This window comes from Nicotiana tabacum, chromosome 10 (genome assembly GCF_000715075.1).
Source record: "Nicotiana tabacum cultivar K326 chromosome 10, ASM71507v2, whole genome shotgun sequence".
Lineage (NCBI taxonomy): Eukaryota > Viridiplantae > Streptophyta > Magnoliopsida > Solanales > Solanaceae > Nicotiana > Nicotiana tabacum.
Genome location: NC_134089.1, coordinates 45,601,996 through 45,628,438, shown reverse-complemented (window position 1 = coordinate 45,628,438; position 26,443 = coordinate 45,601,996). Strand labels below are relative to the sequence as shown.

Below are 26,443 nucleotides of genomic sequence, written 5' to 3'. Positions count from 1 at the left end.
TTCTCAGCCACAGCGCGCACCGCAGAGCTCTCAGGCTATGGTTACAGCTCCAGTTGCTACCCTATCTGCTCAGCTAGCTATAGGTGGAGGTCAGGGAGGTAGAGGTCACCCTAGAGGGGGAGGTCAGACCCGATACTATGCTCTTCCTGCTCGTACCGAGGTTGTTGCCTCTGATTCTGTCATCATAGGTATTATACTGGTTTGTCACAGAGATGCATCGGTTCTATTTGATCCAGGCTCCACTTACTCTTATGTGTCTTCTTATTTTGCTACACATTTGGGTGTACCTTGGGATTCTTTGAGTTCCCTTTTTATGTTTCTACTCCTGTGGGAGATTCTCTTGTTGTGGACCGCATTTATCGGTTGTGTTTGGTTACTCTTAGTGGTTTTGAGGCCAGAGCCGATTTATTATTGCTTAGCATGGAAGATTTTGATATTATCTTGGGCATGGACTGGTTGTCGCCCCATTATGCTATTCTTGATTGTCACGCCAAAACCGTGATGCTGGCTATGCCAGGTGTACCACGTATTGAGTGGAGGGGTACTTTAGATCACACTCCCAGTAGAGTTATTTCTTTTCTTAAAGATCAGCGTATGGTTGAGAAGGGGTGTGACGCATATTTAGCTTATGTGTGGATGTCAGTATTGATACCCCTTCAGTTGATTCAGTCCCAGTAGTACAGGATTTTCCCGATGTGTTTCCAGTTGATCTTCCAGGCATGCCGCCTGATAAAGATATTGATTTTGGCATTGATCTGTTGCCAGGCACTCAACCCATTTCTATTCCTCCATATCGTATGGCTCCTCCTGAGTTGAAGGAGTTGCAGGATCAGTTATAGGAATTGCTTGATAAGGATTTTATTCGGCCTAGTGTATCACTTTGGGGTGCTCCCGTCTTGTTTGTGAAGAAAAAAGATGGTTCTATGCGTATGTGTATTGATTATTGTCAGAACAAGGTTACAGTGAGGAACTGTTATCCTTTGCCTCGTATTGATGATCTGTTTGACCAGCTTTAGGGCGCACGAGTGTTTTCTAAGATTGACTTGCGCTCAGGTTACCATCAGTTGAAGATTTGGGAGCCCGATATACCAAAGACTACTTTCAGGACTTGGTATGGTCATTACGAGTTCCTTGTTATGTCATTTGGGCTAACCAATGCCCCAGCAGCCTTTATGCATTTGATGCATAGTGTGTTCCATCCATATCTTGACTCGTTTGTCATTGTCTTTATTGATAATATTCTGGTGTATTCCCGGAGTCGGGAAGATCATGAGCATCACCTGAGGACAGTGCTTCAGACCTTGAGAGAAAAGAAGTTTTATGCTAAGTTCTCGAAATGTGAGTTTTGGTTGGATTCCGTGGCATTCTTAGGCCACATGGTGTCGAGTGAGGGTATTCAGGTGGATCCGAAGAAAGTAGAGGCCATGTAGAGTTGGCCCAGACCATCCTCAGCTACAGAAATTCGTAGTTTTCTCGGCTTGGCGGGTTACTGCCGTCGATTTGTGGAGGAGTTTTCATCGATTGCAGCCCCTATGACCCGACTAACCCAGAAGGGTGCTCCGTTCAAGTGAACAGAAGAGTGTGAGGCAAGCTTTCACAAGCTCAAGATGGCTTTGAGTACAACCCCAATTTTGATATTTCTTATAGGTTCGGGGTCTTACACTGTCTATTGTAATGCCTCGAGGATTGGCCTTGGAGCGATTTTGATGCATGACGGTAGGGTGATTGCCTACGCATCCAGACAGTTGAAGGTTCACGAGAAGAATTATCCAGTCTACGACCTTGAGTTAGCTGCCATTGTTCACGCCCTTAAGATCTGGCATCATTATTTGTATGGTGTCCCTTTGAGATTTATACTAATCATCGGAGCTTGCAGCACATGTTCAAGCAAAAGGATCTAAATTTGCGCTAGAGGAGATGGTTAGAGTTACTGAAGGACTATGATATCACTATTTTGTATCACCCGGGCAAGGCCAATGTGGTGGCCGATGCCTTGAGTTGCCGGGCAGAGAGTTTGGGGAGTTTGGCTTATTTACCAGCATCAGAGAGGCCTATGGCGATGGATATTCAGGCCTTAGCCAGCCAGTTTGTGAGATTGGATCTTTCGGAGCCCAGTCGAGTTCTAGCTTGTGTGGTTTCTTGGTCTTCCTTATTTGATAGTATCAGGGAGCGTCAGTATGATGACCCTCATTTGCTTATCCTCAAGGACAAGGTTCAGCATGGTGATGCCAGAGATGTGACCATTGGTAATGACGGGGTATTGAGGATGCAGGGTCGAATTTGTGTACCCAATGTTGATGGGCTTCGGGAGTTTATTCTGGATGAGGCCTATAGTTCGCGGTATTCCATTCATCCAGGTGCCGTGAAGATGTATTAGGATTTGAGACAGTACTACTGGTGGAGGTGGATAAAGAAAGATATAGTTGGATTTGTAGCTCGGTGCCTCAAGTGTCAGCAGGTGAAGTATGAGCACCAGAGACAGCGTGGGTTGCTTCAGCAGATAGAGATCCTGGAGTAGAAGTGGGAGGAGATCACCATGGACTTTGTAGTTGGGATCATATGGACTTTGAGAAAGTTCGATGCTATTTGGGTGATTGTGGATCAGCTGACCAAGTTCGCGCACTTCATTCCTGAGTGTACTACCTATTCTTCGGAGTATCTAGCGGAGATTTATATCCGGGAGATTATTTGTCTGCATGGTATTCCAGTTTCCATCATTTCAGACAGGGGTACTCAATTCATATCACGGTTCTGAAGGGCCCTTCAGCATGAGTTGGGTACTCGGGTGAAGTTGAGTACAATATTTCACCCTCAGACGGACGGACAGTCCGAGCGCACTATTCATATTCTTGAGGATATGCTCCGTGTGTGTGTGATTGAGTTTGGAGGGTCTTGGGATCAGTTCTTTCCATTGGCGGAATTTGCCTACAACAACAACTATCAGTTCAGATGGCACCATATGAGTCTTTATATGGTAGGCGGTGTAGAGCCCCGGTGGGTTGGTTTGAGCCAGGCGAGGCTAGATTATTGGGCACAGACTTGGTTCAAGATGCTTTGGAGAAGGTCAAGGTGATTCAGGATAGACTCTGTACAGCCCAATCTCGATAGAAAAGTTACACGGACCGGAAGGTTTATGACATTTCCTATATGGTTGGAGAGCAGGTTCTGCTTCGGGTTTCGCCTATAAAGGACGTTATGAGATTTGGGAAGAACGGGAAGTTGAGTCCGAGATTTATTGGCCCTTTTAAGGTGTTGAGGCGTGTTGGGGAGGTTGCTTATGAGCTTGCCTTACCTCCCAGCTTGGCAGGAGTTCATCCAGTAATTCATGTTTCGATGCTTCGTAGGTATCACAGTGATCCGTCACACGTGTTGGATTTCAGTTCAGTCAAGTTTGACAAGGATCTATCCTATGTTGAGGAGCTAGTGGCAATATTGGACAGGCAGGTTAGAAAGTTGATGTCAAAGAACATTGCATCAGTGAAGGTTCAGTGGTGGGGATAGTCGGTCGAGGAGGCGACCTAGGAGACCGAGCAGGATATACGCAGCTGTTACCCTCATCTTTCACTACTTCAGGTATGTCTCTATGCTCATTTGAGGATGAACGAATGTTTAAGTATAGGAGGATGTGACGACCTGACTGGTCATCTTAAGAATTAACGCCCCGATCCCCTATTAACTGCTTCCCCCGGCTTTATTTCTGCTATTTTGATTCGCCGGGATATTCAGTTTTGAGTTTCGGAGAGTTTTGGGACACTTAGTCCCTAAATGGGAGCATAGGTTTGGGAAATTTGACCATAGTCGGAACAGTATAAAGACGGCCTCGGAATGGAATTTTAATGGTTCCGTTATAGCTCCGTTGGGTGATTTTGTGTTTATGTGCATGTTCGGATTATTTTTTGGAGGTCAATAGCTAATTTAGGCTTGAAATGCCGAAAGTCGAATTTTGAAGTTTCTGGTTCGAAAGTGAGATTTTGATCCGAGGGTCGGAATGGAATTCTGGAAGTTAGAGTAGCTTTGTAGTATTGAATGTGACGTGTGTGCAAAATTTCAGGTCATTCGGATGAGGGTTGATAGACTTTTTGATTGAAAGCGTATTTTAGAGTTTTGGAGTTCATAGGCTTGAGTCCGCGGTTGATTTCGATGTTATTTTAGGTGTTTTAAGGATTGGTATAAGTTTGGAAAGTGGTATTGGACTTGTTGGTGCCTTTGGTTGAGGTCTTGGGATGGTTTAGGGAGGTTGTCGGAAGAATTTGGAATTCTTTGAGCAGCTTCAGCTGCTAGTCTTCTATCATAACCACACATGCGGTTGGGTCCCGCAGGTGCATAGCCGCAGAAGCAGAAATTGCCATCGTAGAAGCAGAAATGGGGAGGAAAAACAGGAGCCGTAGAAGCGGGAGAATTTCCACAGGAATGGTACCGCATCTGCGAATGGGTAGCGCAGGTGCGGAAACAGGCTAAGTTAGTAATTGTCACATATGCGACCGTTGGTCCACAAAAGGAGGACCGCAGGTGCGCTCCCATGACCGCAGAAGCGGTTTAGCTGGGCAGAAACATATAAATTCTTGCCTTTGCGAATTTTAGCTATTTTCACCTCTTTTCAAACAGGACGAAGCCTTGAGGAGCATTTTCAAGGGAGATTTTCAGAGGAGTTCATTGGGGTAAGGTCTTTGATCCTTAAACTCGTTATTGGGGTGATTTTTATCATTATAAACATGAAAATTTAAGGAAAATCAGTGGTAATTTGGGGGTTAGGGCTTGACTAATTAGAGACCTTTGAGTGATGATTTGAGGGACCATTTGAGGTCCGATTTGGTACTTTTGGTATGACTGAACTCGTGAGAGTGTGAGGATTCTGGAAATGTAAATTTTACTTGATTTTGAGACGTTGGACCGAGGGGCATTTTGGTCATTTTAACTAATTTCGCACATTAGCTTAGAATTTATTTGTAGAATCAGTTACTTGAAGTGTTATTTACATTACGAAATTGAATTGAATAGATTTGGGTCATTTGGAGTCGAGTACTCGTGGCAAGAGTGTGGTTTCGGATTGATTTGAGCTGGTTCAAGGTAAGTGGCTAGCCTAACCTTGTATGGGGGACTTTTCCCTTAGGATTTGGTATATTTGATAATTGAAATGCCTTGTTCGTGAGGTTACTAGTGCGTATTTGAGCTAATTGTTGAAAATCCGATTTTCTTTAAGTAATTTTAATTGTGCTCCTTTTCCTGTTTTATACTACTTGCAATTTAAGCCTGTTGTTAGCTTAGAAAAGCATGTTAATTGACTAAATTGCTTATTTGCTTAAAATGTCTTAATTGCATTATGTGGAGCATGTTAGGTTAGATTTATTTGTTTACTTGGTAAGAAATTGAGCTTAATTGAGTATTCCTTGTGTTGTTGTTGTGTGTTTTACTTTGGGACTATAGGACGGCATCCCGGGAGATCCCTAGCACGTATATTGAGGATACCAAGTGATCCTCGGGATATCAAGAGATCCCTAGCATATATTGAGGATATCGAGAGATCCTCGGGATACCAAGAGATCCCTAGAATATATTGAGGATACCGAGAGATCCTCGGGATACTAAGAGATCCCCGATATATATTTAGGGTACTAAGAGATCCCCGGTTATTATCCTTGTGAAGAGTGGTATTTCCTTATGACTGTTTTTGCCTCTGTTTCAGTTATTGAGTTACTTATTTTCCTATATTAAATTCTTATTGTTAGCTTTCAACTGTACTGCTTATCTTATTCTGTCATACCTTATATTTTTATTCTATCTTAGTAGGGCCCTGACCTTCCTCGTCACTACCCGACCGAGGTTAGGCTGGCACTTACTGAGTACCGTTGTGGTGTACTCATGCCGTTTCTGCGCATGTTTTTCATGTGTAGATCCAGGTACTTCGACCCAGTCCTATCACCCTTGAGGCGAGGCGACTGCTCCAGAAACTTCGAGGTATATCTGCCGCGTCCGTAGACCGAGGAGTCCCTTTCCATTCTATCTTGTCGTGATAGCCCTTCTATCTTTTCTGTTGATGTAGACATTCCGCAGTTAGAGCATATTTATTATATTCGTAGCTTGTGATTCATGGATTTTCGGGTTTTGCAAAAAATCATTAGTATTTGAGAGTTAATATTGTGTATGCCGAGCGACACTTTTAAACGTTGTTTTATTACTCTATTTCTGTTTTAAATTATTTTCTTCCTCAAATTGGTTTATCTTCCACATTTTAGGCTTATCTAGTCGTAGAGACTAGGTGCCATCATGATGGTTCACGGAGGGCGAACCGGGGTCGTGACACTACAACAGCAATATCGAGAGATGAGATTTAAAAAGTATTCTGAACTTATCTCACATCTTCTTATAGCCGAGCAACATAATGGGCTATTAATGAAAAATCATGAAAACCGACCTATTGGTTCTTGTCCATTCCTTGAAGTGAATGAGACGAACTTCCACCAAGCTAGACGTGGAAGGGGCCGTGGCCCCAGTCGTGGTCATGGCCGTGGTCGAGGAAGAAATTTTAATCATGGTAATAATAATGCACCAAAGAACCCTCCTCACCACCAGCAGTGGAAAAGGAAGGAACAGAAGCATGAAGCGGTGCAAGCACCAAATGCAGAAAATGCATGCTATAGATGTGGAGGAAAAGGGCACTGGTCATGTACCTGTCGTACGCCAAAGCACCTGGTTGAGCTTTATCAAGCCTCCTTGAAGAAGACAGAGAAAAATGCTGAAGCAAATTTTATTTCTGAAGATAATTTAGACTTCATGCATTTGGATGTAGCTGATTACCTTGCACTCCCAGTAGGAGAAACAAGTCATGTAATCGGTGGTGAATCTGTAAAAATGTAAATATTTTAATTTTTGTTGTTTGTAATAGATAGTATGGTTATGTAATTGTTGTACATAAAGAAAAATTATGATCTGATAATGATGTTTACTATAATATATCTTATTTATGTCATTTTGAAGAATATGGATAACATTATTAGATCAACTTAAATTCTAGCAGAGTTTGCAGGAAATATACAACCACCAGAAGTGGTTATATTTCGTATATCTCATTTAAAATTCTGGTTTACTATGGCATAAACTTTTGCATTAGTAAACTTCTAATTTACCGTGGCTGCTTTTGTATTAGTAAACTTCTGATTTACTGTGATACATGATATAATATAAAAATTGAAGAATAAGGCGGGTAACTTCTCACATACATATTATTTTACCTCCTACGATTGTGGAAACATGAAGATTTTCAATCTTTCAGTCATTTGTAGTCTCAATATGACAACCATTTGTATTAGTAAACTTCAGGTTTAATACAACATATATTTTGACCATAATCATATAATATAAATGACATATTTGTGTATAAGATCTTCGAGAGCCTTCATTTATTATCCACAATCTAATATTTATCGGACACTACTGGTGTCATGTGTCTTCTAGGCAAATAGTTAGCTCTTCAGGAGTTGTTGATACATTTTGTACTATCAAATATTGCTCATACACTTCTGGTATCATAAGAGAAAATCACAATCAAATAAACAATGTAAAACAATTGTTTAAGCATGAGAAACTCTTCTTCATAATATTCTCCTACTTCAGGAAGCAATTTCAATTGTGTTACTTCTTCAGGAGTAAATTCAAAATACGAAATATTGAATATATATTCTCTTAATTATATTACCTCTTTGGAGGTGAATTGTAATATATTCACATCAAGAGCGTGTTCATATTTACCAGATTTATTAATATTGCCACATTCACTTCAGGGAATGGATTAATAATATCAAAAGTTCTCATTCTTCAGGAAATCGAACATAATTATCTGAATGCGCATTAATCACATCAAATTGTGATGCCTCAACATATTAAAATATTTACTACTTCAGGAGTAAATCGAGGCATGCATTTAATATAGAGAATATTTATGTAGGTTATCTTCAATTGTAACCATAGAAAGCCTAAATTATCACTTCTGGTGATCATAGACATATACCACTTCTGGTGGTTAACAAAATATAATTTACTAAGAGATAGCACATGCCATGATAAACTTGAAGTTTTCATTTGCCATTTTTGAATGAGCTATTCAAGAATTCAGATAAGCATATATTGAAGAACTATAAGATTCTTCAAGAATTCTCCTATGTTGCTTGTTCTCATAATAAATTGATTATACCAACTAAAGTTGGGACTAAGACCCCTGATACTGAAATATATAAAAGGTGAATATGGGCCCATTCACATATCATGTGAACCACTTATAGATGCATATATAAGATGGTTACATCTATGTTTATTGTCAACCTGCAATTTGGCATTTTAGATTACTTTTCTCAGTTAAGAGCATAACTTTCAGATTATGAAATCAAGACAGTTCATCTTGATAGTGTTGGTTTATATCCAAGCTGGTTTAACATTGAATACCTCCTACTAATGGCTAAACTATTGCTTATGAGAACAAAACATCATGTGTTGGTCTAAGATATTCTAAATTGCATACAGCAACACTTGTATGCATCAGACCAACAATATATGAAAAAGTCCTCCCTTCACAATTGGTTTAGGATCAGAAATCAAATATTTTTACTATCTTTTGATGTGGGGTATATGATTAATTTCTCTACCACAATACACAAAGATATGTTTCCCAAAGAAGATTGAGGATATATGTTAATTTTTCTAAAATTTGGGGGATGGAATAAACAGCTGAAAAATATGATCGATTTATCATTAATATGATCCTCACTTAGAAGATAATTCAAGACAAATGCCTGAAGCATTTGCTGATCCAAAATTGTCACGACCCTAAACCTGAACCTAGTCGTGATGGAGCCTCTCCTGAAGATAAGGCCAGCCAATTAAACACAATTCACTTTTAAACAGTTAAATAACATAAAAGCAGCCTAAAACATGATATAGCAATACTAAGTAGCGGATAGTGTCAATAAAGTGCGGAAGTACAACCCAACACAACCCTAACCGGGGTGTCACTAGTCATGAGCATCTATAAAACCCAATACAAGTTTGAAAGGTCTACAACTAGTACAAAAGTCTGATATGAGATAGAAATAATAAGGAGGGAAAAACACGGGTCTGTGGACGTCAAGCAGCTACCTCGTGAACTCTGAATGTCCGCTGGGAGCTCTCAACTCACACTGGCAGGATCAGCAACGCCTGAATCTGCATACAGGGGTGCAAGGAGTAAAGTGAGTACTCCAACTCAGTGAGTAACAAATGTAAATAATGACTGAAAGTAAGAAAACACGTAAGGCACAAGACATTCTATAATGAAGTAGTGAAAACATTTAAAAGCAGTAAGACAGTGAAAAGTCAAGTAAAATCTTATTTCAACAAGTAAACAAGTAATTGACAGGCAATTAAGGTAAAGTAAACAAATAGAAGTTCGCCTCTCGGGCACAGTATCAAAAAATCCGCCCTTCGAGCAACATCTCCGAACAATACCAGCCCCTCGGGCTCAATCTCACATCACAATGGGTAACGGCGCTCACTGGGGGTGTGCAGATTCCTGGAGGGGCCCCTTACGGTCCAAGCGCAACATCAAACCATCTCGTGGCATCAAATCTAGGCCCTCGGCCTCATATCAATCAATCCACCTCGTGGCGTATATATCTCAGGCCCTCGGCCTCAAATCAGTATCAGTGTTTCCTCTCAACTAGGCCCTCGGTCTTACTCAGTCAAAAATACTCACAAGCCCCTCGGGCACTAGTAAAATAGTGTTTCTCAACCCAAACAATATTTAAAATATCATTTAAGTCTTAAAACTAAGTAAACATGGCTGGGTATGAAAAATAGTGAAAAAATAACATGACTGAGTTCAAGTATAAAGTCAAAACAGTGAGGAAATATCAATAAAAATCCCCGAAGGGTTCAAATAGTTGGCACTAGGCCCAAATATGGCATTCAACCTAGATAATGATGATAGCAAATTGTTTTCAATCAAATACGCGGTAAAATCATCAATCGAGACGAACCAAGTCACAATCCCCAATAGTGCACGACCCCACGCTCTTCATCAAGTGTGTTCCTCACCTCAATATAGCACTACGATGTGCAAATTCGGGGTTTCAAACACTCAGAACATCATTTACAATCATTACTCACCTCAAACCAGCTAAATCTCTAGCTCGCGACGCCTTTGCCCCTTGAATCGGCCTCCACGTGCGTCGAATCTATCCAAAATCAGAACGAGTGCGTCAACATATGCTAAGGAAACAAAGCCCAAGCGAAAACAATCAACAAAGGGCACAAATCCCGAAATTACCAAAACCCGACCCCCAAGCCCACTTCTCGAAATTTGAAAATTTTCATGTCAATAGGTTCCTTATCTCCCCACGAGTTCATACATATCAAAAGTTCTCAAATCCGATCCCAAATGGTCCTTCAAAACCACAATTTAAGGCCTAAGTTCTCAAGCCCTAGTTTCCCCAATTTTAACCTTTTATTTCCATAATTTCTAGCCCTAATCCATGAAATAATAGAATAGGAACGGGTTTTTGGTCCAAATTCCTTACCTCAATGAAGTTCTCTTGAAATCCCCCTCTCAAATCGCCCAAGAAGCTCCCAAGCCGAAGTCAAAAATGGTGAAAAAACCCAAAATTTACGAAGGACTCTTTTTAATTCTTCTGCCCAGTTGTTCCGCATCTGCGGCCAAATCGCCGCTTCTGCGGTACCGCATTTGCGGCAAATCCTCTGCTTCTGCAGAATTCACTTAAGAGCCCAAAAGTCGCATCTGCGATACACCTTCCGTATCTGCGACTTCGCGATGCGGCCATCCTGACCGCTTCTGCGGTCCCTGACAAATCCTCCTAGTCCGCTTCTGCGGCCACTCCAACGCATAAGCGGCGCCGCACCTGCGGTCCCCAAACCGCAGGTGTGAAAACACCAGAAGCAGCAAAACTTCAACAACTGCAATAACATCTCAACTCCTCCGTAAACCATCCAAAATCACCACGAGCTCCCCGGGACTTCAACCAAAAGCACAAACATATCCTAATACCTTATTCAAACTTGTTCCAATCATCAAAACATCTCAAACAACATCAAATCACCCAAAACACATCGGATTAAAGCCTAAGTTTCAAAATCTTCTGAAATACGCTTTTGATCAAAAACCCAACCAAACCACGTCTGAATGACCTAAAATTTTACACACATCCCAAATGACACGACAGAGCTATTGTAACTCTCAAAATCCCATTCTGACCCCTTTATCAAAATCTCGCCTACCAACCGAAAATTGCCAAAATATTAACTTCGCCAATTCAAGCCTAAAGCTACTCCAACCCTCCAAAACTCATTCTGATCATGCTCCTAAGCCATAAATCTCCTATCAAAGCTAATCGAACCATCAGAACTTACATCCGAGTCCTCTAACACATAAGTCAACATCCGGTTGACTTTTCCAACTCAAACTCCCTTACAAGAGACTAAGTGTCTCAAACCTTACCAAAATCATTCCGAATTCGATCCGACCAACCCAATACCATAAAACATGAATAACCAGGCATAAAGAAGTAGAAATGGGGGAAACAGAGCAGTAACTCATGAGAAGACTGGTCTGGTCATCACATCCTCCCCAATTTAAACAAACGTTTGTCCGCGAATGAATCAATAAACATACCTGAAGCCTTAAACAGGTGAGGATATCTGCTCCTCATCTCCCGCTCGGTCTCCCAGGTAGCCTCCTCCATGGGCTGACCTCTCCACTGCACCTTCACTGAAGCTATATCCTTTGATCTCAACTTTCGAACCTGTCGACCCAAAATAGCTACTGGCTCCACATCAAAGGTCAAATCATCATCCAACTGAACCGTGCTGAAATCCAGAACATGGGACGGATCCCCAATATACTTCCTGAGCATAGAAACATGAAATACCGGATGTATACTCGACAGGCTGGGTGGCAAATCAAGATCATACGCCACCTCCCCAATCCTCCGAAGCACCTCAAAAGGCCCAATGAACCGATGACTCAATTTCCCTTTCTTTCCAAACCTCATAACACCCTTCATAGGTGAAACTTTCAACAGTACTTTCTCGCCAACCATGTAGGACACATCTCAGACCTTTCTATCAGTATAACTTTTTTGTCTCGATTGCGCTGTACGAAGCCTCTCCTGAATCACCTTTACCTTCTCCAAAGCATCTTGCACCAAATCAGTCCCCAATAGCCAAGCCCCACTGGGCTCGAACCAACCAACTGAAGACCTACACCGCCTCCCATACAAAGCCTCATATGGAGCCATCTGAATACTCGACTGGTAGCGGTTGTTAAAAGCAAACTCTGCAAATGGTCGAAACTGATCCCATGAGCCTCCGAAATCAATGACACAAGCACGTAACATGTCCTCCAATATCTGAATCGTACGCTCGGACTGTCCGTCCATCTGAGGATGAAAAGCTGTGCTGAACTCCACCTGAGTACCCAACTCTCTCTGCACGGCCCTCCAAAACTGCGAAGTAAACTGAGTACCTCTCTCTGAAATGATGGAAACTGGGACACCATGCAAGCGAATGATCTCTCGAATATATATCCCTGCCAACCGCTCTGAAGAATAGGTAGTACACACAGGAATGAAGTGCGCGGACTTGGTCAGCCGATGCACAATCACCTATATGGCATCGAACTTTTTCAAAGTCCGTGAAAGTCCAACAACAAAGTCCATAGTGATCCTCTCCCACTTCCACTCAGGAATATCCATCTGTTGAAGCAAGCCACCCGGTCTCTGATGCTCATATTTTACCTGTTGGCAATTGAGACACCGAGCTACGAATCCCACAATATCTTTTTTCATTCTCCGCCACCAATAGTGTTTCCTCAAATCCTGATACATCTTTGCGGCACCTAGATGAATGGAATACCGCAAGTTATGGGCCTCCTCCAGAATCAACTCCCGAAGTCCATCCACATTGGGCACACAAATCCGGCCCTGCATCTTCAACACCCCATCATCTCCAATGGTCACATCTCTAGCATCATCATACTGAACTCTCTCCTTAAGGACAAGCAAATGCGGATCATCATACTGGCGCTATCATATAAAGAAGACCGAGAGACCACACAAGCCAATACCCGACATGGCTCTGAAATATCTAACCTCACGAACCGATTAGCCAAGGCCTAAACATCAACTGCAAGAGGTCTTTCCCCAACCAGAACATATGCCAAACTTCCCATACTCACTGCCTTCCGGCTCAAAGCATCGGCCACCACATTGGCCTTTCTCGGATGGTACAATATAATGATATCATAATCCTTAAGCAACTCCAACCATCTCCGCTGCCTCAAATTAAGATCCTTTTGCTTGAACAAATGCTGAAGACTGCGATGATTAGTGAAAATCTCACAAGATACGCCATATAAGTAATGCCTCCAAATCTTCAATGTGTGAACAATGGCAGCCAACTCCAAATCGTGAACGGGGTAGTTCTTCTCATGGGGCTTCAATTGACGAGAAACATAAGCAATAACTCTACCCTCATGCATCAATACACAACCAATCCCAACTCTCGAAGCATAACAATACACCGTATATGAATCTGAAGCTGATGGCAAAACCAACACTGGAGTTGTTGTCAAAGTTGTCTTGAGCTTCTGAAAGCTCTCCTCACACTTGTCCGACCATACAAATGAGGCACCCTTCTAAGTCAACTTGGTTAAGGTCAATGCGATAGATGAGAATCCCTGATCAAACCGGCAATAATAGCCTGCCAAACCAAGAAAGCTACGAATCTCAATGGCTAAGAATGGTCTAGGCCAACTCTGAACCGCCTATATCTTCTTCGGATCAACCTGAATACCCTCACTGGATACCACGTGCCCCAAGAAAGCCACTAAACTGAGTCAAAACTCACACTTGGAGAATTTTGCATAAAGCTTCTCCTCCCTCAATCTCTGCAACTCAAACCTCAAATGCTCTGTGTGCTCCTCCTAACTATGTGAATACACCAGAATATCATCAATGAAGACTATGACAAACGAATCGAGATAAATCTGGAACACGATGTTCATCAAATGCATGAACGTTACTGGGGCATTGGTCAGCCCAAAAGACATCACCAAGAACTCATAATGACCATAACGGGTCCAGAAAGCCGTCTTAAGAATATTCGAGTCCCTGATCTTCAACTAGTGATAGCCTAAACGGAGATCAATCTTGGAGAACACCCTCGCTCCCTATGGTCAAATAAATCATCAATGCGAGGCAAAGGGTACTTGTTCTTAATTGTTATTGTTCAATTGCCTATAATCAATGCACATCCTCATTGTGTCATCCTACTATTGCCTATAATCAATGCACATCCTCATTGTGCCATCCTACTTCTTCACAAATAGAACCGGCGCACCCCAAGGTGACGCACTAGGCCGAATAAACCCCTTATCTAGGAGTTCCTGAAGCTGCTTCTTGAATTCTTTCAACTCCGCCGGTGCCATAAAATACAGCGAAATAGAAATGGGCTGAGTGTCCTGCACCAGGTCAATACCAAAATCAATATCCCTGTCTGGGGGCATGCCCGACAGGTCTGCAGGAAACACATCGGAAAAATCCCTCACAACTGGGATAGAATCAGTACTGGGAGCCTCAACTCCGACATCCCTCACAAACGCTAGATGTGAAAGACAACCCTTCCCAACCATATGTTGGGCTTTCAAGAATGAGATCACTCTAATGGCAACATAATTAGTCACACCTCACCACTCAATCTGTGGCACACCCGGCATAGCCAATATGATTGTCTTAGCATGACAGTCCAGAATAGCACTACACGGAGATAACCAATCCATGCCCAAAATGATATCAAAATCCACTATGCTCAATAGTAATAAATCCACTCAGGTCTCCAGACCCCCAATAGTCACCATACACAACCGGTACATAGGGTCTACAACAACAGTATCGCCCACCGAGGTAGATACATGAACAAGTAAAGCAAGAAACTCACGGGGCGTACCCAAATAACAAGCAAAGTATGATGACACATAAGAAAAGGTGGAACCAGGATCAAATAATACAGAGGTATCTCTGTGACAGACTGAGACAATACCTGTAATGACAGCATCTGAAGCAATAGCATCGGGTCTGCCTGGGAGTGCATAGAAACAGGCCTGACCGCCCCTGATCGACATCCCCCTATGGGGTGACCCCTAAATGACTGACCTCCACCCCTATCTGGCAGAGCGGGTGGTGATGAAGCAACTGGCGCTAAAGCCGATAACTGACCCCTCTGCTGGGATGAACTAGCAAAACAATGAGGACACTACCTCCATATGTGACCCATCTCACCACACTCATAACAACTCCCAGGTGCTGGAGAAAGGGGATTGAAGGAACCCCTCACACCGGAGTGACTAGCAGATGCACTCGGCATAGAAGATCCCTGGACTGATGGAGCACGGGTCGAACTCTAAGCAGGAAGGGCACTAAGTAAAGACTGGCCCTGCTGAGAACTGTGATAACCATGACCCGAAGACGCCCCACGATAACCTAGGCAAGCTGGCTGAGCAGGCCTGAATGGACGGCCTCTACTATGCTAAAACTGGCCCCTCAAAGGAGCACCACTATAGCTGCCAGATCCTTACGGCCTCTTTGTCTCCCTCTCCTCTCGCTCCTGACAACGAGTAGACTCAATCTCATGTGCAATATTCACAACCTCCTCGAAAGTAGCACCAGATACCCTCTCCCTAGTTATAAGAATACGGAGCTGATAAGTAAGACCATCAACAAACCTCCTGATCCTTACTCTATCTGTCGGGACCAACCAAATGGCATGACGATCCAACTTAGAAAACCTCAACTCATACTACGACACAGTCATCTCCCCCTAACGCAACCACTCAAGCTGCTTGTGCAGCTCCTCTCTGCGAGACTTCGGCTCATACTTCTCCAGAAAGAGAACGGAGAACTGCTGCTAGGTAAGGGGTGCTGCACCAACAGGCCTACACCTCTCAAAATCCTCGCACCAAGTGAAAGTAGCTCATGAAAAGTGATAAGTGGTAAAAGCGACCCCGCTGGTCTCCAGAATACCTGTTGTACGAAGCATCCTCTGACACATGACCAGAAAACCCTAGGCATCCTCGCCCTCTGCACCACTGAATGACGGAGGTTGTAGTCTACCAAACCTCTCCAACCACACTGCTTGTCCTCCGGCATGGAAGGAACTACATAGTCCTGAGCAGCTGCAACCGGCTGGGCTGGATGCGCCCCCGGTGTCTAAAGTCCCTGTACGACCTGCTCAGGTGTGCGAGCGGCGGGAGTCTGATTACCTCCCCTGGCCTGAGAAGTAGCTGCGGCTGTAGCGGCTAAAACCGCCTGAGCCAGGCCAGTGCAAACGGATAAGATCTGTGACAAGGCCTCTTGAAGACCCGGAATCACGATGGGCACAACTGGTGCCTGAACTGGTGCTGCTGGAGCATCTTTAGCTGAAGTCTGATCCTGAGCTAGGGCAGCTGATGGATCTACAAGTGATGCCCTCTCTGCTCTGCCTCTACCACGATCACGACCACATCCTCGGCCTTTGGTGTCCACAACTGGTGGTACTGGGGGTCGTCTACCTCGACCAGTAGCACGTGTCCTCACCATTTGTGAGAGAATAGAATAACAGAAGTTTAGTACTTAGATCAACAAGTTCGCACGACAAGAATTTCAAGGATATGAAGTTTTTCCTAAAGGTTCTGCAGCCTCTCGAAGATAAATACAGATGTCTCTGTACCGATCCGTGAGACTCTACTAAACATGCTCACGACTCGTGAGACCTATGTAACCTAGGTTTTGATACTAACTTGTCACGACCCTAAACCCGAACCCGATCGTGATGGCGCCTCTTGTGAAGTCAAGGCCAGCCAATTAAACCCAATTAACTTTTTAAACAGTTAAATAACATGAAAGCAGTCTAAAACATGATATATCAATACTAAGTAGTGGATAGTGTCAATAAAGTGCGGAAGTACAAGTACAACACAGCCCTAACCGGGGTGTCACTAGTCATGAGCATCTATAAAACCCAATACAAGTCTGAAAGGTCTACAACTTGTACAAAAGTCTGATATGAGATAGAAATGATAAGGAGGGAGAAACACAGGTCTGCGGACGTCAAACAGCTACCTCGTGAACTCCGAATGTCTGCTGGGAGCTCTCAACTCGCACTGGCAAGATCAACAACGCCTGAATCTGCACACAGGAGTGCAGGGAGTAAAGTGAGTACTCCAACTAAGTGAGTAACAAATGTAAATAACGTCTGAAAGTAAGAAAACATATAAGGCACAAGACATTCTATAATGAAGCAGTGAAACCATTTAAAAATAGTAAGACAGTAAAAAGTCAAGTAAAATCCTATTTCAACAAGTAAATAAGTAATTGACAGGCAATTAAGGCAAAATAAACAAATAGAAGTTCGCCTCTTGGGCATAGTATCAACAAATCTGCCCATCGGGCAACAACTCAGAACAATACCAGCCCCTCAGGCTCAATCTCACATCACAATGGGTACCCGCGCTCACTTGGGGTGTGCAGACTCTTGGAGGGGCCCCTTACGGCCCAAGTGCAATATCAAGCCATCTCGTGGCATCAAATCTAGGCCATCGGCCTCATATCAATCAAGCCACCTCGTGGCGTATATATCTCAGGCCCTCGGCCTCTGATCAGTATCAGTGTTTCCTCACAACTAGGCCCTTGGCCTTACTCAGTCAAAAATACTCACAAGCCCCACGGGCAATAGTAAAACAATGTTTCTCAGCCCAAACATCATTTAAAATATCATTTAAGTCTTAAAACTGAGTAAACATGGCTAAGTATGAAAAATAGTGGAAAAATAATATGACTGAGTTCAAGTATAAAGTCAAAACAGTGAGGAAATATCAATAAAAATCCCCGAAGGGTTCAAATAGTTGGCATTAGGCCCAAATATGGCATTTACCCAAATAATGATGATAGCAAATAGTTTTCAATCAAATACGTGGTAAAATCATCAATCGGGACGGACCAAGTCACAATCCCCAATAGTGCACGACCCCACGCTCGTCATCAAGAGTGTGCCTCACCTCAATATAACACTATAATGTGCAAATCCGGGGTTTCAAACCCTCAGAACATCATTTACAATTATTACTCACCTTGAACTGGCTAAATCTCTAGCTCGCGACGCCTTTGCCCCTCGAATCAGCCTCCACACACGTTGAATCTATCTAAAATCAGAACGAGTACGTCAACATATGCTAAGGGAACAAAGCCCAAGCAAAAACAATCAACAAAGGGCACAAATCCCGAAATTACCAAAACCCAACCCCCCAGGCCCACTTCTCGAAATCCGAAAATTTTCACATCAATAGATTCCTTATCTCCCTATGAGTTCATACATATCAAAAGTTCTCAAATCCGAACCCAAATGGTCCTTCAAATCCACAATTAAAGGCATAAGTTCTCAAGCCTTTGTTTCCCCAATTTTAACCTTTGATTTCTATAATTTCTAGCCCTAATCCATGAAATAATAGCATAGGAATGAGTTTTTGGTCCAAATTCCTTACCTCAATGAAGTTCTCTTGAAATCCCCCTCTCAAATCGCCCAAGAAGCTCCTAAGCCGAAGTAAAAAATGGTGAAATAACCCAAAATTTGCGAAGGACTATTTTTAATTCTTCTGCCCAGTTGTTCTGCATCTGCGGCCCAATCGCCGCTTCTGCGGTACCGCATTTTTGGTAAATCCTCCGTTTCTGCGGAATTCACTGAAGAGCCCAAAAGTCGCATCTGCGATACACCTTCCGTATCTGCGACTCCGCAGATGCTGCCATCCTGACCGCTTCTCCGGTCCCTGACAAATCCTCCTAGTCCGCTTCTGCGCCCAATCCAACGCATATGTAGCACCGCACCTGCGGTCCCCAAACCGCAGGTGCAAAAACACCAGAAGTAGCAAAACTTCAGCAGCTGCAATAACATCTCAACTCCTCCGTGAACCATCTGAAATCACCCCGAGGCCCCCGGGACCTCAACCAAAAGTACAAACATATCCTAATACCTTATTCGAACTTGTTCCAATCATCAAAATACCTCAAACAACATCAAATCACCCAAACACATCAGATTCAAGCCTAGGTTTCAAAAATCTTTCGAAATATGCTTTTGATCAAAAACCCAACCAAACCATGTCCAAATGACCTGAAATTTTACACACACATCCCAAATGACACGCCGGAATCTCATTCCGATCCCTATATCAAAATCTCGCCTACCAACCGGAAAATGCCAAAATATCAACTTCGCCAATTCAAGCCTAAAGCTACTCCAACCCTCCAAAACCTATTCCGATCACGCTCTTAAGCCATAAATCACCTCCCAAAGCTAACCGAACCATCAGAACTCGCATTCGAGCCCTCTAACACATAAGTCAACATCCGGTTGTCTTTTCCAACTCAAACTCTCTTACAAGAGACTAAGTGTCTCAAACCTTACCAAATCATTCCGGATTCGATCCGACCAACCCGATACCATAAAACTCGGATAATGAAGCATAAAAAAGTAGAAATGGGGGAAACAAAGCGGTAATTCATGAGACGACTGGCCGGGTCGTCACAAAAATTTAATATCATATTTCAGCTGCAAATGCTCCTATTAAAATTAAAGTCCCTAAAGGATAAAGTTTGTTGTACGCATGGAGCGCAGTAGACCAATCGGTTCCAAAGGTAACAATACTTGAAAAATGGTAGGAACTAATGATCAAAATGATCATAATGAGGAGGAAATAAGCTCTAGAAGAGCCCACGACATAACATTTCATGATACTCCCGAAGAAGTTCAGGTACCTGAAAATAAAGAAAGTGATGAGATCTCAACAAGTTATGTCGCTTAGGAACTGACACAAAATGATCATCGATGATATATTTGATACAATATAGTGCATAATATTGTAAAAGATTGTGAGGATCGGACCAGCAGTCCAGACACTTGAAGATGTCATACCATTTAGATACAAGTCTTAACCTATATGACTTATTTGATTAAATCTATATGAAGATACTTGAAGGATTGAAAATGCCTGAAGCATATAATTTAAAGTCTTGAGAAAATGTACTCGAATCAAATTATAAAATCTTTGTACGGTTTAAAGCAATCAGTGCGCGTGTGGTATAATTGCCTCAGTAAATATTTAGTGAAAAAAAAATTACATAAATGATGTTATTTGTCCATGTATTTTTATAAAGAAAATGTCATCAGAATTTGTTATACTTTCTGTTTATGTTAATGACATAAAATTTGTTGGAACTCTAGAAGAGCTCCGAAAGGCAGTTGAATATCTTAAGAAAGAATTTGAGATGAAAGATCTTGGAAAAATAAAAATTTGTCTTTGGTCTGCAAATTGAATATTTAGCAGACGAGATCTTTATCTGTCAATTCGCCTATACAGAAAGGGTCTTTAAATGAATTTTCATGGACAAAGCGCACCCATTAAGTACATCAATGAGTGTTCGATCACTTGAAGTGAATAAGGATTTGTTCCGACCTCCAGAAGAGGATGATGAACTCCTTGGTCCTGAAATACTCTATCTCAGTGTAATTTTTATGCATTTATAGGTGGTGCAGATCATATTGGTTATGCAGATACAAGATTAGAATGCGGAGACTTAAATATTTGAAACAAGGTTTTCATCACGGGAGTAAAATACGCGGTGCACTCTTTTTTTCTTACTAAGGTTTTTTCCCGCAGGGTTTTCCTTATAAGATTTTTAATAAGGCACCTAGCAATGCGTATTACTAAATATGTGTACTCTTTTTCCTTCACTAGAATTTTTTCCCCACGTTTTCTCCTAGTAAGGTTTTAATTAGGCACATTATCTTTTAATGAACATCCAAGAGAGAGTGTTATTAATATATTATATTATGGATGTTCATTTAGTGCTCTGTTGTAAATAAGCTTCCTGAAGAAGCTTATCCATATGGGACTTCGCCGTAAATATAGTTATCTATTTAGTACTCTATTGGAAATAAGCCTTCTGAAGAAGCTTATCACTTCGGTACTCGGTTATGGATAAACATTACCCCCGGTAGAAGATTATCCATATCGGGTATAATAAGCTTATCCTTTCGATACTCTGTTATGGATAAACATTATGTCACGCCCCGAACTTGGGGGAGCGAGACCGGCACCCAGTGCCTTACCTATCCTTGCGTACCAACTTGCAATTAAGGGACTCTGAACATATGATGTCATACTTTTGGCCATGAGCCACATTGCAAGACAACAATGAATGTTGACTTAATATGAATATAAAACTTGGCCAACAAGGCCGTCATATTTATTACAACTGATAACCCAACCAAATATACATACAAGGCCTGAAAGCCCAACATACTGCACTAACTGACAAGATATGTCTACAAGCCTCTACTAATGGATATACTGTGATCGAAACGGCTATCCGACCTACTCTTGACATATATACATAAGGCTCTAGACCCGGAAACTCCGAAAGACATGGAGCTTACCGATCAAGCTGAGCTCGGGCAACACTTATTGAAGAAGCCTACTCGTTTGTCTGTCTGACCTGCACGCATGAAATGCAGCGCCCTCAAAAAAGGGACGTCAGTACGAAATAATGTACTGAGTATGTAAGGCAATATACTGAAAGTTGAAACTAAACTGATAATATATTAACGGCAAGTAGCTGGAAGTCAAAGATAATTTGAAGATATGCTTACCTGCTGATATTGACTCAATTCTCTCAATATAGTAAGTAAAATAGTTGTCTGGCCCTATAAGGCTCGGTATACATATATATATTCTGCTCTGCTGTAGTAGGCTCGCTCATAAGCGCTCGGTCATACTAGGCTTTGTATATCGACCAACTGGGCTCGCTCATAAGTGCTCGACCACAGTAGGCTCGATATATATATAACTGCTCTGCCATAGTAGGCTCGTTCATAAGTGCTCGACCATAGTAGGCTCTGTATCTCGACCAACTGGGCTCGCTCATACGCGCTCGGCCACAGTAGGCTCGGTATATAGCTTACCATCTGATCAGAGGTTTCCCAATAGGGGCTGCCCATCGATTATAGCTCGATGGTAATAAAAATACTTTTAATACTATATATATGTAATTTCTCTGTTCTCTTGACTAGAAGAAGGAAATACTCAACTGAATATGAAAATCCCGATAAGGAGAATATTATAACTTACAACACTAGAAAAATATATGCAATTTGCGAGACTAGCAAAATATACGTAAATTTCAGGATATGAATGTAATGACGAGATCATGCCAAATAAAAGAAGAGTTTAGCCTTAACATACCTGGATCGATTCTCTTGAAAATTCCTCTAACACACGTCTTGTGTGACGAACATGTAATAACGGATTGAAGTAGGAAAAAATCCGTATGATATTCTTGAGAACGATTATACCGGACTTCGTTAGAATTTCAAAAACATCACATTTCTGAGATGCTAACGAAATTTCTTTGCTTGACCCTTGAAGTCTTGCATAAATTCACGTTTTTTTCTAAATCTTACTAACGTTCTGTTTTAATGGACTTTGTAGTGATTATCACTTAATGCCTAATATCTTTGGATGGAAAGAATTGTTGAATCGTGGATTTTTGTAGTGCTTGTATATAGGATATAGAAAAGTGAGGTGTTTTTAAATTAACAAGGTATGTTGCCACCTAGATTAACTAGATTAAGAGTCATTTCTTGGAGAAGGGGTGGCTGCCGCGTGGGGGTGGGAGTGGGGTTTTAATCTTATCCAAATATATCCCCAATTAATTAGGTAATGTCCCGTTACCCGGTAATTAATCAATTACCAGCAAAGTTGAGAATTATTCCCACTTGCTTAAAATATTACACACTTTTCACATACCTTATACACCTTACTATTATGGTCATGTTGTACCTCATATGACACTAGTCCATAAATACCGGGTATTTTAGCTCGGGCCATATTTTACCCCAAAATGGCAAACTTGGACAAAATTCATTTTCTTTGACTTGCTCCCCCTTTCACCTTCATGAATTTACCAATCACTTGTGAAATAGCATAATTCTTATAATCTCCAAATAATCTTTTACTTGAACTAATGTCAATTACCTTACGACAAATTTAACGTACAATACCTCATGGTGCAATATCGTCGTAATTTAATACTGCGAAGCGTAACATCATCGTAGTATATTACTGCAGAGCATAACATCGACATAATACTACGGGGCGTAACACATTACCCCCAGTAGAAGATTATTTATACCTGGTACAATGAGCTTATCCTTTCAGTACTCTGTTATGGATAAACATTACTCTCAGTAGAAGATTATCCATATATGATATAGTAGCAGCTTACACAGCAGCTTGTAGTAGCAGCTTACACATCAGCTTCCTTTCTTTTATTTATAGAAGAGATTTCAGTTCATTATGTACATCAATTTGAATTCTAATAAGATATGAGTTTCTCTCTGTACTTGTTTTTACTTTACAGTTTTTATTTTATAACAAGAAATAAAAAATAAAAACACTTCTCAAATAGTCGCAGACTCAGCGTACATACAAAGCTCTATTGTGGGACCCCATTGGGCCTAGTCTATGGGCTTCCTTTATCGTCCCAACTCCCCCAAAAATTTCACAGCAGTCTTTGATCTCTGCAATCACACGCTTCTTCTGAAATGTTAATGTTTAGACAATCCGTACGAGGAATACCAATCTCACTTCACAGAATCATACACTCTTCTTCACGTTCATTTTCAGCTAGAACAAAAACCTATGCTAACAATTACTACCTTCGTAAAAAAAGAAAATGTCCATTTTCACCTTACAAAACCAAGTGGCAAGAAACATTCTTTACTCATCAATTAGCCGTGCAAAAATTAGTAGAATCAACGCATAAATCCCCTAAAAAAACTAATCTTTTATCAGTTCTTATTGATTCTTTTGCTGCTTACAAATGTGAACCAACTCCAAATGCTTACTTTCTCATCCTCAAAACACTTACCAAGAACCCCTCCACATGGGATCAAATTCCTCAAGTTCTTGATCATATTCATAAAGTTGAAAACTTTGAGACACCTGAATACATATTCACTTATTTGATTATGTTTTATGGGTATTCTAACATGACCCCTCTGGCATTTGAGGTGTTTTTTACTATGCCAGCTTTTAGATGCAACCCAAGTGTGAAATCTTTGAATACATTGATTTGGGTTCTTTGTAAGAACAAATATGATTTCAAGATTGTGCTTTTAGTTTTGGTTAAGAGTCAGTTTATGAATATTTGGGTTGAAGAATCAACATTCAAGATTTTGATTAGGGCACTCTGTAGAAATGGAAAGGGAAATAATGCTGTTGATTTGTTGAATTTAATGGTGGATAGTGGGTTTGATCTTGATAGAAAGATTTGTTCTTTGATACTATGTACCATGTGTGAGTATAAAGAGTGTGAGGGGGTTGAGATTTTGGATGTTTTGGATAAAATGAGGGAATTAGGATACAGTCCAAAAAGGGTGGATTTATGTAATGTGATTAGGTTTTATGTGAAAAATCGAAAAGGGATTGATGCTTTGGAGGTGTTAAGTAAGTTGAAGATGAGTGGAATGGTGCCTGATATTGTATGTTACAATTTGGTTTTAAATGGATTGACTTTGGAAGGAGAGTATGAAAGTGCAGATGAAGTGTTTGATGAAATGCTTGTACTAGGTTTAGTTCCTGATATTGTAACTTATAATGTGTATATTAATGGTTTGTGTAAGCAGAATAAAGTTGATGATGCAGTAAGAATGCTTGGTTGTATGGAGGAACTGGGGTGTAAACCTGAAATGAACACTTATTATACTATATTGGAGGCCTTGTGTAGGAGAGGAATGTTGTCCTCTGCAAAAGAAGTTTTTGGGAATATGAAACTAAAGGGTTTGCAACTGAATTCACTGATATATGACATTTTAGTTAACTGCATGATTAGAGAGGGTGAAGTTGAGAAAGCCTGTGATGTGCTAGGTGAAATGGTAGGCAGGGGCTTCGTTCCTCGGTCAATTACATTTGATGGATTAGTGCATCTTCTGTGCCAGAGGGGTTTGTTTTCTGAGGCGATGGAATTGCTTCCGGAAATGGTGGTCAAAAACATCGTTCCTGGAATTAGATCATGGGAAGCATTAGTTCACTGTCTTGCACAAACACCAAATTTTGATGGGTTTATTTAAGTTTCTCAATCGGTCTTTTTTGGTGGGAGGAATAGTGCATGAAGGCAGCGAGAGGAGTAAGCCCTTCCGACATGTCAAGTTTTATACGACTGAAATGGGAGAGTCAGAGTATACTAAGCGAGGAACAAAGAAATGTAGGAAAAGGAAGTTGCTTCCGAGACAAAGGGGACTAAATAAAAACAAAAGTTGTCCATTGAACAAAGAAAATATATGGTGATTGCCTAATTGAATTGATAAGAATCACCTTTGTCTGGGAAAAATCAGATGCAAGAGAAGGCATGCTGTGACTGAAATGGTATGCAACATATGCATTGTACAACAGGATGAAGTTGCTCATGGTTTGGCAACCTTGTCCTACTCCAATCCCCAAATATATTCAATGGATTTCTATGTATATATTTTTCAAAATTTTCTCCACATGTTACTACCCTAGTTTCTTTTAGTGCTTTCAAATCCTTATGTTGTTCTCTTCTATCATTAACCGTTGATCGTGCTCCTTCATTATTTGCACGCAGTTGTAGGAGTATCAATGCTTTGGTTGGGTCAACTTTTTTCTTTTCAATTAAGATTGTTAAATAATATTCTTTTGTTCCAATTTAGGTGAACGTATTTTCTTTTTGGTCTGTTTCAAAAAGAATGAACCCTTTCTAAATCTGGAAATAATTTAATTTAAACTTACAACTCTACCCTTAATGAGAAGGGTTTATAATCACACAAATACTCTGGGTCCCATTTGAACTTGTTTAGGACCACAAATTCCAAAAATCTTCATTTTTTTCTTAAACTTCGTGCCCAATCAAACAGGTTTACATAAATTGGAACGGAGAAAGTAGCTATTTTGATATAATGTTTAGCTAAGGGAAAAAGAAGAAATACAAAGAAAAAACAACAAAAGAACGGTCATTTTACTGTAAAATGGAATGTATCATAGCAAAAAGATTCAACAGTTAATATCCAACTTTTATACACAATTAGTTTCTGGACACGCACATTATTCGTGGACCCCTTATTAAGTACACAAATTTGAAAACTCACATAAATAGTACTCCTTCCGTTTCAATTTATGTGAATCTATTTCTTTTTTGGTCAGTTCCAAAAAGAATGATCAATTTCTAAATTTGGAAACAATTTAGCTTAAACTTTCAATTTTACCCTTAATCAAAAGCTTTTATGACCACACAAATACTCTGGACCCCATTTTGACTTGTTTAGGACCAAAAATTCCAAAATTTTCATTTTTTCTTAA

At 41.1% G+C, this 26,443-nt stretch overlaps 1 protein-coding gene across 1 annotated transcript; it reads left to right on the top strand.

The window, feature by feature from the left end:
- Nucleotides 1-23,587: 23,587 nt before the first annotated feature.
- On the top strand, nucleotides 23,588-25,781 carry LOC107819013 (uncharacterized). The gene has a single exon (XM_016645089.2). The coding sequence runs from the start codon at nucleotides 23,671-23,673 to the stop codon at nucleotides 25,195-25,197; it is 1,527 nt and encodes a 508-aa protein (XP_016500575.2). The 5' UTR covers nucleotides 23,588-23,670; the 3' UTR covers nucleotides 25,198-25,781.
- The last annotated feature ends 662 nt before the right edge of the window (nucleotides 25,782-26,443 follow it).